This window comes from Notechis scutatus, chromosome 2 (genome assembly GCF_049901735.1).
Source record: "Notechis scutatus isolate UNSWTSFEM ecotype Mainland chromosome 2, rNotScu1.2, whole genome shotgun sequence".
Lineage (NCBI taxonomy): Eukaryota > Metazoa > Chordata > Lepidosauria > Squamata > Elapidae > Notechis > Notechis scutatus.
The window spans coordinates 51,133,273-51,152,660 of record NC_142010.1 but is presented as its reverse complement, the minus strand read 5'-3'; the positions used below and the strand labels follow the sequence as shown (position 1 = coordinate 51,152,660).

Here is a 19,388-nt window from a genome sequence, read left to right as displayed (position 1 = left end):
CATTGTAATTTTGGGCACTAGTTTTGTAAACTGAGGACTACCTGTAATTCAAAATGCTACGTAAACCCAGAAATGATCGTTTTAATTTTTGTCATAGTTTTAAGGATTTTGTTCTGGTGATATATAGAATATTTTACTTATCATGGCAAACAAGCCTTGTAGCTAAAGCCATTTTACAGCACTTTTCAATCCACCGAGGCTTAGGCTATTAACCTCCAATACAGCATTTAAAATGATATTTAATATTGAAGGCCTTAACCAGTCTCTTCCAACTGACAAGTGAAGAGTGTGAGTGCATTTATGCATTCGTATTTACCCTCTCAGGTAACCAGTGACCATGGCAAGTATGTCAGCAAATGTATTCCAATTAACTGCTGTATTACAATGTGTAAAAAAAAAAAATCTCTATATACAGATTTTACATTTTCATGTTTATATATGTATTATTCTTTTATGTTATCAGCCACCCAGTGTCACTTTTTGTGAGATGGGCAGCAATACATTTGATTAATCAATGGATCATTCAATTAAAGGAAAACCTTGCTCACTTTTTCTTCCGCCTTTCAAAAAAAAGGCCAGCTTAAATTACAAAAGGATTCATCTCAGATCACCTTAGCTCACCTCTATTAAGAACAATTGAACCGAGAGGTAGCAAAAGGAAGAAACAATGTTATTCTGAAGTTAAAATAATTATTCAATTGAAATAGAAGAGGAACAGTGGTGGACATCTCAATTTTTTATTAGTGCATAAAGTTAATGGTATGTTAAACCATCAATTAAAACACTGGTTTGGCAGTGGTCATCTTTCAAAAGTGAGGCAAAAACTACAATATTTGATGCGATCATGCTTTATGCACGAACAAGATCATTTTGTTTCAACCACAAAACTCAGTTCAAACTCTGTGATATGGCTTTGCAGATCAGATTAAGTGGTCCACAATTTGTAAATTTCAACTGAAGTGGGGGGTGGTAATGGGATAGTTTCAGTAATCCACACTATCTATCCAAAGGTTCTGATCTGACATTTCAAATCACTTCGATTTGATGCTTTGCTGCTCTGGTACTGAAATTAAACGGAACCTTATTTGATCACTTTAGTACATGGGATAGGAAAGGCTGGATAAAAATGCAATATACAATTTAATATTTACCTATGAGTTACATTTAAAAAGTTTTATATTTCATGAAGGATCGACTTACAAGTATTTTGAAAAGGAGTACTAACAAAGAATGCCTTGTAAACTCAGGTTTGCAATTGATCCAGAAAATGACTTTTTCCATGAGCTTTGTCTGCTAGAAGACCATACAAATGAATTGCACTACAGCACCATAAGGTACGTTTTTCACTTGTTTTGGAATAAAAAAAAGCCCAAAATATATCCAAGTCACAGCAGCCTATTAATTGAAGAACCCATTCCAGCAAAGCTGGCTTGAGGGAACCTTATCAATTAGATTTCTACTGTATCTACCAATTCCCCCATTTGTATCTGCTCTTGAGGAGGCCCTATGCTTTCACACACCCCCCCGCCCCAAGTTTTACTGCATGACACTCAGCTTCCTCCATGCCATTATAGTATTTGCATTTTCTTGGTACTGGGATTTTCTGTTGCAAAAACTGCTAGGCAAAATGGGAGAACTCCCAGAGATTTGGCACTTTCATCTCAGTACTAGTTTCTGATCTGATTTCAATATATGTGGTATTTTTGTCAAGGCATACATTTCTACATTTTGAAATTGAGAAAGAAAACTGGCCAGTAATGTGGTCCCAGGACTTCACTGCGCTCTTTTCAAGAGCCAACACAAGCAGTAATTCTATCTACATGCTTCTCATTATACCATGTGTTTTAATTTGGTCTGTACAATACACAAAACACCTTACAACCAATTTAATATCTCAACAGATGTCAAGTCTTCAAGGAATTTTATAAGAAGCTGATAAACCTTAAAAATGTTATGGCTACTTGTCCTATTTGGTGTTACCCTGAAAGCAAGCAATGGCTACTTGGTCTCTAAAGAAGCACCATCACCTCAGCTTAGAAAAACATAGGAAACTATCTGGAAATAAGGGGGGTCCCTTAGGCGGACAAGAATTTGCATGGCTTGTAGTCACTATTCCAGAGCAATTGGTGGGGAGACAATAAGCATTTGAATCAACATGCAGGTTCTACTGGCTTCCATATATCATCAAGCAGCAGATTAATAGTTAACATCATACCTCCTAGCTCAGAATTTATTTTGATCTCATGGCAAATAAAACTTGTTAGGAGTACAGTAACTTCCAAGAGAAATACTGCATTCAACACTTGTCAAGAGATAAAAATAATAAATACAATACAAACTGTAAGCATCCATTTGTAAGAGATTTCAGGCTTCTTCTATGGCACTGTTTGCGGTCTCTGTTCAGTACAGCATTGCAAGACATGATCTTCATTCTTGTAAAGCAGGGGGGTCAAACTCATGTCATCATGTGATGCATCAGGACTTTTCTCCCCTTCGCTAAACTGGGCATGGGCATGGCCAGCGTGCGACACATCTGGCCTGCGGGCTGGGAGTTTGACAGCCCTGCTGTAGAGTAACATGACCGGAGATTTCTACCAACAGATGGAGCCTATTATCATCCCAGGCAGAAGTACAGAAACAGTCAAAGGCAGCAGTCAGCCCTGAAAACACAGACTGTGCTTGACTAGACATCTGGATGTTCTAAGTGTGGTATCCTAGGGGGAGAAGTAACGTAGGTGCTTCTCAAAAGAACCCCCCCCACCTTGAAAGAATGGATAATTTGGGTGGTGGTGATTTTCACCATCAGGGGAGAAGAGTCTCCATTTCCCCACCCCACTACGGGGAAAGAGACAAATATCACACTGCAACAAATAACCGCCCACTCTTCATTTAAATAATGAACCCAGAAAACCTTCAAGCAACTTAGGGACAAAATTGTGCAGTTTGGAGTAGGGAGAAAAGGCTCTCAGATTAAACCAATTTAGAGAATTGCTTCAAACAATAATAAAGAACAGAAGACCTTTTTTTTCTAAAAATGTTTTTTTTTACACATTTTCCAGCTATTTATAAAACAGCAACTAAATACCAATAAAGTCTGAACCAAAGGAATGTGCTTCAGAAAAAAATTCACACATTTAAAAGAAGTGTTTCTATTAATGCAGTATGCCCATGTGTTTTTGTGTAACTGTTAATCTCTTTCACCTGATTTTTAAAAACTTAAAAACACTCTTCGCCGGTCCCTAGGTCCATGAAACAATATTGCATTTAGAAGAGAAGTGCTCCCATGCTGCCAACTTCACTCTGCTCTTTTACAAAGATTTCAAAGTATTGGTAAATGATGGTGACAGCCAACAAGATTCCCGTGCCTGATCCTATTGCCCCAAGGAAGTCTGCCAGCACAGAGAGGGCACCAATGCAGAGGCCACCAAAGGCGGCGGCTGTTGGAATGTATCTGAAAAAGGAGGAGCAATAAAATAAAAGTTAGGCCAAAAGATTTAAGGGAAATAATCTACTGGCACAGCTACTGCAGAAAATACTGAGGCAAACTACAGGCAATCCTCAACTTATGACAGTAATTGAGCCTGCCCTTTACACTCTTATGTCATTGCAGTCATTAAGCAAGGTGCCCATGTGATTGCCTTGCTCAACAACTGCTATCTTAGCCCTCTCAGGTGCAGCTGCTAAGAGACAGTGTAGGTTAGTGGTCCCCAACCTTTTTGGCTCCTTGGAGCGGTGGCAGGGGAGGAGGGGATGGTTTCACGCATGCAACCTAATTTCACGCTTTGTGCGGTAGTGCGACCTGCATGTTGGGGACCCCTGGTGTAGGTTGTTAAATGAACAAAGCGAAAGAGCTGCTTGCCAAGAGAGAAGGCAACTCTGTGCAGGGCTAGAGAAGAGAAGTTCAGATCCTGATGATCCAAGAGCCCCATTTGCATGCAGACTAAATTTGCAATCTCCGTCCACGTGAAAAGTGTTTGAGCGGCCCTGCGGTGGGTTGGAAACGGAGTGAATCGTTCAGTTTCCAACTGCCCCAGGTCACTCAAACACTTCTCACCTGAAGCCTGGAAAATTCTGGAGTCATGATCTCGTGCAACTTCAGACACCTATCTGCTTTTGCAGAGAATGGGTGCTTGACATCCCACGAGATCGGGGCACCCAGAAAGTTCCAGTCTTGGGGGGGGGAGTGTTTGCATGCTAATGAGAGACCTGAAGCAACGCAGGTTTGTTGCCCCAAAGCTTCACTTTAGCGTGTAAATGCTTTTCTGTCCCGAGCCTGGAAACCTTTGGAGGAGACTCACCGAGGCTGCCCACCGCTCCAGAAGTGGCAGGCAGCCTCAGTGAGTCAGAGAAGCTGAGCAGGGCGCACTTGTCTTGGAGAGGAGACAGCTCACTTTCAAGGGTGAGTCTTCATAGACCTGCCTGTGGAGACCCGACAGGGGTGTGTGGGGGGGTGGGTGGGAAGGAATAGGCAGGACGAATGTTGCAGAGCCTCATTCATAAGGGGGAATGCCGGCCTCATAACTTCAGGACTGGGTCGTAAGTACGGGGGGGAGGGGGGGGAGGAGCTACATCGTAATTTCAAACTGTCGCTAAGTGAACTGTCATTCTTGTATTCAATTAAAATACAATCCAGGCTGCATGTACCGTATTTGCCGGCGTATAAGACGACTGGGCGTATAAGCGAGCCCCCAACATTTCCACTCAAAATATAGTTTTGTTATATACTCGCCGTATAAGACGCCCCCACTTGAGGCATGCTTTTCAAGGCAAAAAGTCGTCTCATACGCCAGCAAATACGGTAAGTTGTAACACTTGGGGTATTCTGGATATAATTCTTGATTGACACCCCCAACCCCTTTCCCCCAAACTTACAAAGCCACCAAAATGCTTTAGAGAGGCAGCTTCGCCTTTCTCAGGCTGGCACTCAATTCCTCTCCCTTTCTTTGTGACAGCCCCGCGTGCGTGCCACGGGACTCCAAGGGTGGGGGATGGACAGCTGCCAACTCACTCACTCACTCTCTCTCTCTCTCTCTCTCTCTCTGTGTGTGTGTGTGTGTGTGTGTGTGTGGAGGGTAATTCCGGCTATCTCTGGCCTCCGCTCGGTTTTAAAGTCGCTTGGCCGGTTCCCAAGTGCAGCGCGCGCTGGCGGTGCAGGGAGGCAGATCTTTCTCTTAAGCGGGGAGGGGAGGAGGGGACAAGAGGAGGGACGGGACGGGACAGGGGCGGGAGGAGGGCGCTCGCCTTCTTCCACCGCCCACCGGACCCTTTTCTTCCCAAGGGGACCCTGGAAAGCAGCTCGGGAGCTGGGTGGCCCTGCCCAGCGGGGTCCCATCAGGAACTTCCTGAGGACATCCCCCTGCCCCAAGCACAGCCCTCCCGGTCTTTCAAAGAGGGAGGGAGAAGCGGGAGGAGCAAATTGCCGCCCCCGCCCCGCTGCCCAGAAGGAGGGCGCCACAGTCCACCCCCACCACCTTCTCCCCCCCACTCCCTGGGCCATTACGCGGCTCGGGGCTGGCTGGGCGAGCGGCCCGCCAGAGACCCTCCCGCTCCACCCCCACCCCACCTCCAGATTGGCCTCCGCAAGCGCCCGAGCCGGGCGGAGGGTGGGTGGGTGGGTGGGAGGAGGAGGAAGAAGAGACTCTGGCTGGGCTTGAAGGGGCTTCGCAAGTTGCGGAGCTCCCCCCGTCGCTCTTGCACCGGTGACAATGTATTTACCGGCGTATAAGACGACCCCCCACTTGGAGGCATGTTTTTAGGGCAAAAAGTCGTCTTATACGCCGGCAAATACGGTACATTTTATTTCTGTTTTACATACATGAAGGAAATTATTTACTTCTTTTAACATCAGCATCAGTAGTGAGAAAAGTTGCCTTTTTAAAATAAGCAAACCATGAGGTTTATTGCCTTTGCTTTACCAAATATAAAGCAAGCATTCTCAGGAATATTATGGAGAACATTTTCTAAGGCTAGAATTTCAGTAACAAGGATAGAACACAGAAGGCCGTTAAATCTGCAAGGTAGTTTATTTCCAGTTCTCCTTCTCTAAAACAAATGCTCAAATAGCAACACAGATTACAATAACGCTACAGATTTATAACTCACCTGTTGAGTTCATGAACCATGGAGGTTTCTCTGTGGCCCCTCATAACCATCTGTTGCTCTTTCAGTTGTTTAGCAACCTGTATTCCAAAATAAGTAAAATTTTAGCATTTCGTGAAGAGAATCAATACATTTGGTTGCTATAAAAATTTAAGAACCTCAATAATTCTTAACATCAGAAACAGTATAAGGATATGGCAACTAAATCTAAAAGATTTAACTTATTAAGGCACAATGCCATCTTCTCAAGTAAACCCAGGGAATAATTTCTAGAAATGAGTTATAAACATTTATAAATTCATACATGAAAGATTTTGGTGCCCTGAGAATGGCTATAGAATGAGCATAGCCAGGGATTTATCCCACCCAAGATTTGGAGGGATGGGGGTGGTGGTGGAGGGTAAGTTTGGATGTTAAGCAACTAAGGGTAAGCCTATTTTCTAGCATATATTCAGCAATAGACCCAGATTAAATCCACAGCATCTCCACATGCTCAGGGGAAAGTGCTTGGAGTGCCCCAGTCAGGCACTAAAGAATACCAATTTTAATAGAGCAGCAGTGTGAGGCATATCCTGTAGAATTTGACCTTTCCATGATTTTTTTCTTCAAATGCTTACAGCAGTGTTTTAATGTATCTAAAGGTGTGAGATTTACGCTATTTACTTACATCTTTTGCAGATGAGCCAGAGACTTCAATCCAGGTTTTGGAAAAGAAAGCACAGGAACCCAACATAAACACAATATAAACAACTGCGTGAACAGGATCATCTAAAACTGATGTAAAAGACTCAGGAGGCGACAGGTAATAACAAAGACCACCAACAGGATAGGAACGGGCAGGACCTCCAGTTGATGTATCCTACAGTGGAAACAGATTGTTTTCAGCAAAATTGGATTAAACTTTCTTGAGTGAATAAGTATTATACAATTGCTAGCAACCAATTTAGTCAAGTTAGGAATATTTATGTATAATAGTGATGAGTCTTCTGTTGCATTGCAAAGATGCCTGCATGCAACTGTTAGCATAATATAATAAAATATGCTAAGGTTAATATAATACAAAGGAACTGGTAATAAGACAAAAAATTAAGTAAGGATCAGTATGAAAGGCCATCTCACTTTAAAGACAAATAGTAAATAAAAAACACATACAATGTGTCTACTTATATGTCTATGTGTCTACTTGGAAGAAAGGACTGGAGAATTTATCAAGTTTTTAAAAGTATAGTACTGTAAATCTGCCTTCTTTGCAGTGGTGCCTTTGCTAGAAGCATTTTAAAGTACAGAGTTATGGAGAGCTTACAAAATACTTACAGACCAAGTACCCAGAAGGCTAACCAATATGTTGCCACTAAAACGAGCAGAGAGCATCTGAGAAATTACATACAAGTTGGAAACCAATGCAGACTGAAGAATAATGGGAATATTGGAGGTATAGAACAACTTGATTGGATAAGTATTGTATTGGCCACGGTAGCGAGCAGATTTTATAGGGAGGTCCACTCTAAATCCCTGTGGATCACAAAGGGAAAGAAATTAAAATGTAAACACAACAAAAATGTAATTCAGTGAAGTACTTGCCCCAAGGGTCAATCAAATCAAGGTTATTTTTAACAAGCAATTTCAAACAAAATGCTATATCCCTCCCTTTATTAGCTGATATAGGTAATCCCTCTTTAGCGACCACAATTGTTTGTTAAGTGAAGTGGTCACCAAGTGAAACCACAACTCTGATTATGATCTTACTTCTGCTGGCAGGAAATATCTAATGTTTCAATTAGCTTTATACCAAGATAAAAGGATAACTCATATTAGTATAGTATCACTTCTAATCTACAGTACATCCTTACATATCTCCAATAAACCTTGTGGAAATATTCAAACTCCATATTTTGGTTATGTATTAATAAGCATTTCATCAGAAATTATATGGCCTTAATAAACATCTTCCCAGGCCTGAATAGAATATGAAAATATATTAAACTCTAAACCGTCATTCTATACTTCTACATACCTGGAAATAAATGACAACAGCAAAGACAAATATGGTGGAAATCAAGTTCATAAGGTTGGGGAGATTCTGCCGATAGAAGGCTTCCCTGAGAGCTCTAACTTTGTCTGTGCGAGTAGCCAGCAGATGGAACAGAGCAATGATGGCGCCTTCAAATTCCATGCCTTTTAATGAACAGGTGAAGAAATTATTAACTACTGTATGAAAAGCTGTTGCTTTATAGTCCTTGCCTCTGAAAGGTGGCAATTTAGAATAGTCCGTATACTCCAATTACTCCTAAGACTGATTCATTCTCTAAAAATGAGATTAAACCCCAATACTTCCTTCTTAGTCATTGACTAGTATTAAAACTAGCAGCAACTGCCACTTATTAAATTTAACTTATAATATCAATTATAAGAACAGTAAGAAATTAGCAAAAAATGATAAAAACAGAAATAGGTTATGAAATTAATATATAAAACAAAGAGAAGTAAATAAAATGGCAACAATTTTAACAATAATAAAAATCAACCAAAGGCCTATAAAGCTACATGAATCATTGTCTGCTAACTCTGATCATACAGAAATGAAGAGCCCCTCTGTGAAGGACTGAAAAAGAACTATAAACATATTTGGAGATAAATTCTGATTGAAGGGAATGTTTTTCCAGCAAAATTGGTTTGCTGCATATTGCTATCAATTTTTTGAAAAGACAACCTGATTGTTTTAAAATTAAAACAATATATAATAGTATAACAGTATATAATAATATACCATGCATATTTTGGTTCACTGCCATGTATGAAACTGGCCACTGTGGTTTGCATGGTTTGAGGATTCTATGTGAACTAGGCCACAATTACCTTTTAAATAAACTACAATTAACTACAATTCTATAGAGGAATTATTGAGTCTGTCATCTGCACCTCTATAACTGTCTGGTTTGGTTCTGCAACCCAAAGGACAGACACAGACTTCAGAGGATAATTAGGACTGCAGAAAAAAACAATTACTACCCACCTGCCTTCAATTGAGGACCTGTATACTGCAAGAGTCAAAAAGAGGGCTGTGAAAATATTTACAGACCCCTCACATCCTGGACATAAACTGTTTCAACTCCTTCCCTCAAAACAACACTATAGACCACTGCACACCAGAACAACTACACACAAGAACAGTTTTTTCCCCAAACACCATCACTCTGCTAAACAAATAATTCCCTCAACACTGTCCAACTATTTACAAAGTCTGCATTACTATTATTAATCTTCTCATCATTCCTTATCACCCATCCCCTCCCACTTGTGACTGTATGACTGTAACCTTGTTGCTTGTATCCTAACAATTGTTATTGACTATTTCCTAGTATGATTTGATTGCTTATTGTACCCTATGACTATTAAGTGTTGTACCTTATGATTGACTCTTGATGAATGTATCTTTTATGAATACTGACAGCATTTACACCAAGACAAATACCTTGTTTGTCCAATTACACTTGGCCACTATTCTAATAATTCTAATTCTATTCTAAACAAACTACAGTTTAATCGGATATATTAAATATGCAATATATGCATTACCAAAGAGTCTCATCTGCTCAAGTGCTGGGGTAATACCTTTGAAAAAAACCCACTCATGCTGAAGTGTAATATACAAAGTAGTCAATAGTTAACATTATTACCTCTATGCTATGTCTGCTCAACAGAATGGAGTTTCCTTACATGCAAATATAACACCCAAGTTTGCATTATAATGTATTTCCTGTTTCTGGCCTATATTTTTTATCTTTCCATAAGCATCTTTAAACAGTAACAGTGCAAATTATAAGATGAATTGTTTAGGATCTTCATCTGAAGGCCTGTGGATTTAAACTGGAGAAAAGAAGTGCTTTGCTGCTTGGTTTTCCATACACTCACTTAAAACTCCCTGGGTTTCCTATAATTATTAGTACTGCTAATAATGAGAGATACAAACTTTCCCAATAAGCCAATTCTTCCATGAATTGCCAAACAAGTGAAATCTACCACAATACACACATTTTCACAGAGGTATTCAGGGTTCCAGGCAGCCATGTTTTTTTAAAGATAGTATAGCATATAAAAATTCAAGCAAACCACTACACGGCTCCTTATCCTTACTAACTTGCTATTTTTTCTTTTTCAGATGATATTCAACATATTATGCTACTGGATATTGGACAACTAGGAAGAGCTTAGGTTTTTTTTCTTGTTTCCTTCCAAGAGATTGATATGTATCTCTTCAGAGAATGATTACCTCGGCCAGTGTTCACTGTAGTTGGGCTGAATGCCTTCCATACAATAGTCTCACAGATATTAGTAGCAATGAAGAGAGAAATGCCAGAGCCAAGACCATAGCCTTTTTGCAGAAGTTCGTCCAACAGAAGAACTATCAAACCAGCAACAAAAAGCTACAAGGAGAAATGTGTAATATATCAATCACTTAAATTAAAAATAATACAGAAACAGTTAAATAGGTACAGCAATTTCTATAAATACTTGTCTGTGGAGATCACTTAGTAAGGAGGGCAGCCCTTTTGGGTACTATGTTTCTGTCAGCTTCAACCAAGTTGATTAAGTCTCTTATCTTTTCAAGAGTGTTACTGAACGGGTAGGGTAAACACACAATTGTGAAATGTGTAAATCTCAGCTCTTTGGTTGTGAGATTAATACACCAAGAAGTGAAACGTTCCATAGTAAATTTCCTGCCTAAGAAAGAAGCTTCCAGATGACTGTTAAGAGCATTTAACATTCTTGCAGAGAAAGGACTGAATTAAACAAGTTTGCAAAAGGGCCCAATTTCAATTTTAAATTTTAAATATCTAAATCCTAGGCCTACATCCAGAAGAGTTTTAATGACTTAAAAATTACCTGAATGGTGATAAGGAGACAAATTCCTGCTCCCATCTCTGATGGGTCTCCGTACATCCCAGTCATTACATAAACAATAGATTGTCCAATAGTAATAATCATGCCAAACACTGGAAAAGAATTACAAGACCCAAAAAAAAAGTGAATGCAATTTAACATTCCAAATTTCCTGAGATCAATTTATATTATTCACTGTCTATATCTGCATGAATAAAATAAAAATGAATAGAATAAAAAAAAAATTCCCATTCCTTACATTTCTGTGCACCATTGAAGAGAGCTCTGTCTTTTGGTGTATCCCCAACTTCAATTATTTTGGCACCAGCCAGTAGCTGCATGATGAGACCAGATGTGACAATGGGAGAAATGCCTAATTCCATCAGCGTGCCTGTTGGAAATCAGAAACAGAGTGAAAGGATCTACCAATCCTTTCTGCTCAGCCTTACACAGATAACCGGCCACCTCAAGACATTATAAAAATGGAGAAACCAATTAAATTGTCAATGGAACTTCATTCTTTGCCATTTTACAAAAAAAAAAAAAATCACTGTTATATTATCAAATTATGAAAGGCTGTTTTTGCTGAAACTACAGTTCATTTTGAAGAATAAGCCTCATCCTTTAGAAACAGCATTTCCCAACCTATTGATGCATAATAATTTGATATTCTTTTTAAACATACAGAAAATGCTGGTTGTAAAGATTCTGCAAATATGCCAATATTATTTCCAGGCAAATCAAAATTCATAAGAATAATCAAAAGAATTCTGAACACTTTTGAAATTTGAATTATGCTCTTCAAGTTTGTCCCTGTGTAGAAATTTGCATTGCCAACTAGTAACAAAAACTGGGAGTACAAATTTAAAGAATGTTTAAGATGGTATGTACAACACAAAAAGAAACATAGTTAAAAAATATGAACTAGTATTATACTAGCCTTACCAATTTTCAAGCATATTGCCCTGCAAAGAAGAGAGTTTTACCAGATTATGTGAGCTAAAAAGAGGCTGGTTTTCAGAAGTTCATCAAGTTAAGGGCGAGGGCGGGGTGGATGGGTGGGAGGAAAACATGGCCTCTTTTAGCTCTGCTAAAAAAACCAGTAACTTCTGATTCATTATCTCCTTCAAGTCCAGGCAGCCCACTTAGCTATTAATATATAGCACTCTGTGTGCATATGTACACACATTCCTTCAAGTCAGCATAAGAGAGAACTAGAATTCACAATCTCATAGTTTCTATCCTGGTGCCTTAACTACTATACAAAACTGACTCTCCTATAACATTGACTTGACACAAAGTAATGGAAATCTCCAATAATTTTTGATACTTGTCAGTCAATTTCTCAGCCCCAGTCCCAATGGTAAAATCGGTGAAATATGTGAACTTTAAAATGACGCAAAATATGCTTCTATCTTTGTAATGACATCATTATGGCCAACCTACAAAATCCCATTTTACTATCACAATATCCAAATCAAAATAATGCATATTTAAATCCCACTGATTAGATGGAATACTATTACTGAAGTCAGTGGGAATGCAAACTGCTTAACTCAAAGGAGAAACCCAGTTTGCTATATGATAGAAATGAAATTTAGCAAATAAATTAAGGTGAATTTCAATACCTCTGTTGGAAGCCAGAATTACTCTTATCCAATAAAAGGGATCAGCTGAATCCGATGACATAATACCAAAAAGAGGAATCTGGATTTTTTAAAAAAGAAAGCAAAATTATCATAGGCATGGCTCTCTAGCTTTAGTTTTAAAGAAAGTCTTGAAGTAATAAACAGAAAATACCTGGCAGCAGACCAAAAAGATGAAGAGAGTAATAGCTGTCCATAGCACCTTTTCTTTAAACTGGATCTACAATAAAACATGAAATTGTGAAAATAACTGTCATTGCCAACATTTGGCTAAAGCAAAGCATGATGTTTCCATGAAAAATACAGCTAATATTGTACAGCTCAATACGTCTTTCCCTTTTTTCCCTCACAACTCTCCAAAAATGCTGAATAGAAGGCTGACGGACACTTCTGCATGAAAATTGCTGTGATATAGGGTTATATGTTATATTATGTGGAAACCAGAAAGGAATGTTTAACATATTTAAATTTCCAACATTTCCATGCTACTTTTACTAAAACACACACTCAAAAGCAGAACATTGGTAAAAACAAAGCTTTCCAGTTAAAATTATTCTTGAGTAATTTAGTTGGAATTACCAGTATCATAAACCCCTATATTCACCCAGTTGGAAATCAGATGTAGAGGCATAGTAATGCTAATATCTATAAGTAAAATGCTATATATGGAAGTAAATGTTATCAAAAATGATAGCAGCATATTTTCCACCTATACTACTAAGAAATGACCACTATAAAACCAGCCTTCTGATGCCTTTCAGCCAAGATATTATGGCAAAATGAATACCAACTAACCCTATTCATTGGGGGAAAAAGAACCATTTACAAACAGCTTGTTTTCCCCTTCCTTTTCTAGAAGCAACATTTAATTCTACCAGTTGGACTGGCAGTCTGGATTGTGGAAATGAGTAAAGTGTATGTTGAATTCTGCTATCAAGCAAATGATGCATTTTTATTCACATTAAACATGTATTCCAGTTAATCACACTGCTATCATTTGCCAGACAGATATTCCTTTCTGCCTTTTTGCTCAAACACTGCTATTGTGTTCATTTTTTAAAAATGTTAAAAGAGCCTAGAGGTTTAATTGAATAACTTTAGGATGTTTGTTTGGGAAAAAAAAGGGAAAAGGACAAATATTTTTCTTTTCCTATTAATCTTTTATAAATATTCTGGCAAAACTAGAATTCTATAACACATACATTACCTTCCTTTCTGGTTTTTGAATTTCTGGTAAGATAACGCAGAAGGGCTTGATTACTTCAAGAAATTTAACTGTGAAGAAAATTTTGAGAAATAAAGCAGACATTTATCAATTAACAAAGATTCATCAAAAAGAAAAATCTTAGCTTGTTCAAAATCCACTAATTGCTATATGGTTATCATTTATATTTTGGGATTTGGACTAGAACACCTCCCTTCGAACCCTGATTCTATGATAAACCAAATATAGAAAATGATCTGGGAAGATTGACACATAAATGCATAGTCCTGTTTGAAGAAAAATAAATGGAAGATCATCAGATCATATACAAATTAAGTAGCTACCTCTACTAAATCTGTGTTCTGAAGTTAAAGATAATCAAAACAAGGAGTCTGTAATAAAAATGGCATTATCTTTAATTTCCCATCAAGAACAATTTGTAAAAGCACTGTGATGACTGCTGTTGATTTCAGCATTACCTGTGATGTTTCACAAACATTAAAACTACAGGACTTCCTTCAGGTCACCTTGTGCTTATCATGCAAACAATTACAAATGCACTGCTGGTAATATTAACCTCATTAAGATTATTTTAGTCTGCTTCTAACTATCTTAAAAGAAAGCCAGTAAGGAAAAAAACAGTAACTAACATATGCAGATTAAAATCCTAACAAATTGTAAGAACATAAAATAATATTTAGGACCAAACAACATCTTTCATACTAGCTGTGATCTAATACATTTGGATGTCTGTTATGAGAAGGATGGACCAAAAAAGATAACAATTCACATCAAGTTAAAGGCTGGTCAAACACAACCCACAGGAGAGGGAAGGACTCTAGCTGTGTCTCAAAACATTGTCAGAGGGAACTCAAGCAGCACATTTCGTGTGGGATTTAGGTTTTCTGAAACAAGCACAAGACTGACACCGGTAGTAGATTTTCAACCGGGATGATCATTGTATCGTTTTCTGTAGACAACTCCCTTTTAAGTTGCAAAAAGTTATAATCGAATGCAGAAGAAAAGTTGCTCGGTTTGCAACTACAGCCAGGCCCCAAACACAGGAGCTAACCCCATTTCTGTACGTTGTGAAAGCAGCCTATTTCATCTGTGATTCCACAAAACCTTTCAGATTTGACCCCCAAGAACCTCTCGTGTATAAATCCGAACCTAGTCCGAATTTTGTTTTTTTCATACCTCCCATTTCTGCAAGTTAAACGACACTCAGCCTCAAATTGTTCCACCTATGGACGGACGGACGGACCTCGAAGAGCTCACCTGAACTATTTTTGAACTCCGGCCGTTAGTTAGTCTCGGGGACATTCGCCTTTTAATCACCAAGAAATGCCCCCGACACCACCTGTCTTGCCAAAAAGCCCTCCGACCCCCCTCCCAACAAGTCCGACAGCCTAAGCGGGCGCATATGGTGACCACCATTCAGAGGGGCGATCCCGCAGCTCCATAGCCTAACCGTCCCGCCACCGTCTTCCCGCATCTCCAGGCAAGGACACCCGTTGCCTCCAAGCCGCCATTTCGCGTCTTTCACCCTCAACTTCCCCACCCGTAACTGGTCGTCCTCCACCCCCCCGCCCCCAGCAGCTTCCCTTCCTCCCCGAGACCATCTCGACGAACGGCCGGCTCCCTCCTTCCCTCTCCCGCTCCACAATCGCCTCTCGCCAGCGCCTACGTCGCCGTCCAGCCGATACTCACTCCCCATCTCGGCGCCCTCAACGCGGAAAAGGAAGGGCCGAGCAGCAGCAGCAGCAACTGCAACTCTCCCCTCAAAAAGACACGTCAGTTGATCGAAGCCCCACCCTCCGGCTTCCTTCCGGTTCCTGCCACGCACTGGTAACCGCTACCAAAGTCGCGTACGCCCGCGCAAGCGCGCCAGGTCTTTTATTTATTTATTTTTAACCTACCTGCCGAATATACTTTTCTCTAGGACTACAATTCCCAAAGCCCTTTGAGAACGGGGAAAGGCTCTCTGGAGAAAATGTACGGCGGTCTCAAGTCTGTCATGACGGGATCGCGCTTTGTAGCGCGAGCGAAGGCGCAAAAGTGGTTTGATCTCTGGTCGCCAGCGTGGCTTGAAAAGGGTTTTGTTTTGGGTATGGGTTTGTTTGTATTTTTGGCAGTATTTTGGAGGCTACGAAGAATAATTTGCCACGTGTTATTTACAGTCGGCAATTTGTGTGTGTGTGAAGTCGTTATAAAACAATGATAGATTAGATGGAGTGAGAGAAGCAAATATTTTACAGACTATGCAGCTGATGCAAAACACTGAAAACTATAAGGTGGTAGACGATCAGATCTGCAAGAATTGGAATTATTCTGTTGGGAATTATTCAGCGCTTTCTGGAAGGGCTGGTGGGCAGAAAGCCAGCTTTCCTCCTTGTCCTGTAGCAGAATTTTGCCAGGCAATGCTGCACATTTTTGAGTGCCCTGGCCTATTCCACTGGATTTAATGGATAAATCAGGTGGCACGTGATGTCTTTTCTGCACTCGCAGACCTTTGGGGGGAGAAAACTGAAAAAAAATAAAGCCTTTCTGCCAAGGGTCAACATACAGAGGCAAAAACGTAGTGGCTTCGTTTATACATTGCACTAAGCCATGTTTTCTCCTAACCATAATTTATGGACTCTATACATTACATAAAACCAAAGCAAATGACATTAAGCTAGTTAATAGAGTTCATTAAACTAAGCAATGGCCAACATCGCCTCCATCTGTCTGCTGAGCTAAATAGCTAGCTTCTAGGTGAGACTTTCTCCTCACAAGTAATCTGATTGACCTCTGCTTGGCAATTGACATGTATTTATGATGGTTCACAGATCACATGATCACTTTGTGATTTTTCTCAGCCAGATTCCAACAAGCAAAATCAACACAAGCTGGATTCACATAATAACTGCGTGATTCAATTAACAACTGGTGATTTGCTTGATGATCGCAGCAAAAAAAGATTATAAAATCATTTAACAATTGTCTTGCTTAGTGATGCAACTCTGGTCCAAATTATGGTTATAAGCTAAGGACTACTTGTATTACTTGTGTTTTACCCTTCTCTTACCCAAAAACTATGTAAAGAAGCAACCTAGGGATCTCCATACATTCAGGCTATGATCCTGTAAATGTTAAGTGTTTGAAGCTGAATGCTAGCCCTTGTCAATAAAAGCATTGCCATGTGCACTGTTTACCCCATGTAAATAGAAGAGAGGAGTAGAGTGACAATTCAACAATATTTGGAAGACATATAAGAGCAAATACAGTGCTAAAGGGGTGGGGACAAACAGCAATTATGCATTGCCATCTGATTATTTATTAGGTTTTATGGCAGTTTACAATTAAAAGAGAATCAAAATAACCAAATTGACACCAGAAGTATTAAAAATTAATGACATGGTCAGTACTTAAAAACATATTCAACAACTGTGCTTTTAGGACAGTTAAGAATGAAGAGTTGGTGTCCCTCAAGAACTAGGGCATCTACAGAAGAGAAGTTTCAATCATGAGTTGCCTTTCACTTCCTTGTCCATTTGCCATTTTCTTGCAGCCCTAGCTGAGATAGTATTTAAGATTAATAGCAATTGCCTTATGTTTTCATCTCCCATTCTTCAGTGGGAGCCAGCTTGGTACTACTGAGAGGCTCAGAAGCAGAGGGCTTGGTAAATTGATAAATATTGTGTATGAAGAGGGAACTTTATTGTATATGTATTCTTCATTAATAGGTAGATGCAATGTCTTGGAGATGATCCCTAAAAGAAACAACCAGTTTTCAGAGTCAAGGATGTATGGAATAGTTTGAACATTTGTTGTACAATAACAAAAATAAACAATTGAAATGAAAACCTTATCAGGTCATGGCTGACTGAAGTAAACAAGCAGTATCTGTTGTTTCTTAATATATAGAATATCTTGTCACGTGCTGTCCAGTATCTGAAGAAAGAAGGATACATCTGGTACTGATTGAATGCTTCTCTATTTGACCTTCACTGCTTGAACACATGGATACAGTGCCTCCATACAGACATTCAATAAATTCTGTTTGCTAAAAACTGCATTCCAAGGGCAATGATGTTGAACAAATTATCCAATGCTGCTATGTTCTATGGCATCACCATCAGCCTGAACAAGACTGAAGTACTTTACCATCCCCTGCCAGACACCAGGTCCATAGAACCAAAAATCCCTGTTAACGCCCAACTGACAAATGAAAACAGCTTCAAATACTTGGGAAGCATCATCTCAAGTGATGGGTCTTTGGACAAAGAAATTGATTCCAGAATCAACAAGGCAACCCAGGCACTGGGGCAACTGTATACTGGAGCACTCAATCAACACAACATCCATATTCCACAAAGCTGAAACTCTACAGAGCTGGGATTTGGATTGCATCCCTGATTATCCCTTCTGAACTATGAATATGAATCCTAAATTCTGTACTGAAGACCCATCAAGCAGCTGGAGAAATTTCACACGTGCATTCTCTGCTCCATCCTCAGCATTCGTTGGCAAGGCTATGTCTCCAACTTAGAACTCTTGGATTGAGTCCCTGATTATCACAGCCCACGTGAAATGGGTGGGACATGTCATCAGAACAGATGACTATCATATGCCTTGCTAGTTGGTCTATAATGTACTGGAGTCTGGGAAGAGACGTTGAAAGCTACAAAGACACTGAAAGGAACACCACGACACTGTGATATCCAGCCAAGGGAACTAGAAATTGCAACTGCTGAAAGAATCTGCTGGCGAGACCTGTGCTGTGACACCAGTTTTGAGGACAGGCACCACCAAAAACTCATGGAAAATCATGAGTGCCACCCACTGTTATCACAACAACAGATTTCCGGTGTCCCCACTGTACTAGACACTGCACTGCCAGCCTGGGGCTGCAGAGCCACCTCCATGTCCACAAATGAACTCCGCAAGTGTCTTATTTGAATCTGAAAGACTACCATATCTATAGTGCACTGAACACACATTTCTGCTTCCTGCAAATAGTATGGGCAAATAAACAAACTCAATTTTTGAGACTTGATCAGAAAAATAACTTCTAGGTTCTTCTTTAGGTCCTAACTCAACCGTGAAAGATAACTGTCTTTGCCTCAAGGAGTGCATCTCCTTCTTTCAAACTGCACAGTCCAACAGATGGTTTGTACCAGTATCTCCCCTTTTTTTGTAGTTTGGCTTCTTTTTTTCTGTCTCTCTGAGAAGTGGTTTCCTCCTTACTAGGGCTGAGAGAAAGTCATAGGCCCAAGGTTACCTAGCTAGTTTTATGCCCAAAGTGGGACTAGAGTTAATAGTTTCTGGGTTTCCCACCTGAAGTCTTAATCATTGCACCAAACTGGCTCTCAGCATGGTATTACCAGTTCTGAAAAGATAAGGACTGGCATTTTCTTTTTTAATGGCCTTGGGCAGGGGTCTGCAACCTGTGGCTCTGGAGCCTCTTTTGGCCCTCTGCTGCAGCTCCCTGTCAGCTGATCCCACCACTGGCTGGCCCTTCCCCTCCCCATCACCTCTCCTGAGAAGATAAGGGTGATGGCCGGGAATGGAGA

At 39.9% G+C, this 19,388-nt stretch overlaps 1 protein-coding gene across 2 annotated transcripts; it reads right to left on the bottom strand.

Moving 5' to 3' along the window:
* Positions 1-721: 721 nt before the first annotated feature.
* On the bottom strand, positions 722-15,634 carry SEC61A1 (SEC61 translocon subunit alpha 1). 2 transcript variants are annotated; one of them, XM_087954703.1, is made up of 12 exons: positions 15,109-15,634; positions 13,834-13,901; positions 12,781-12,846; positions 12,609-12,687; positions 11,240-11,371; positions 10,984-11,093; positions 10,370-10,523; positions 8,114-8,274; positions 7,414-7,611; positions 6,767-6,958; positions 6,103-6,179; positions 722-3,451 (listed from the first exon to the last, which is right to left on the bottom strand). In XM_087954703.1, the coding sequence occupies exons 4-12, from the start codon at positions 12,667-12,669 to the stop codon at positions 3,265-3,267; spliced, it is 1,272 nt and encodes a 423-aa protein (XP_087810829.1). In that variant the 5' UTR covers positions 12,670-12,687; positions 12,781-12,846; positions 13,834-13,901; positions 15,109-15,634; the 3' UTR covers positions 722-3,264. The 2 variants fall into 2 exon arrangements, with proteins under 2 accessions (XP_087810829.1, XP_026533834.1); XM_026678049.2 differs by having other exon boundaries at positions 15,541-15,634.
* Between the last annotated feature and the right edge of the window lie 3,754 nt (positions 15,635-19,388).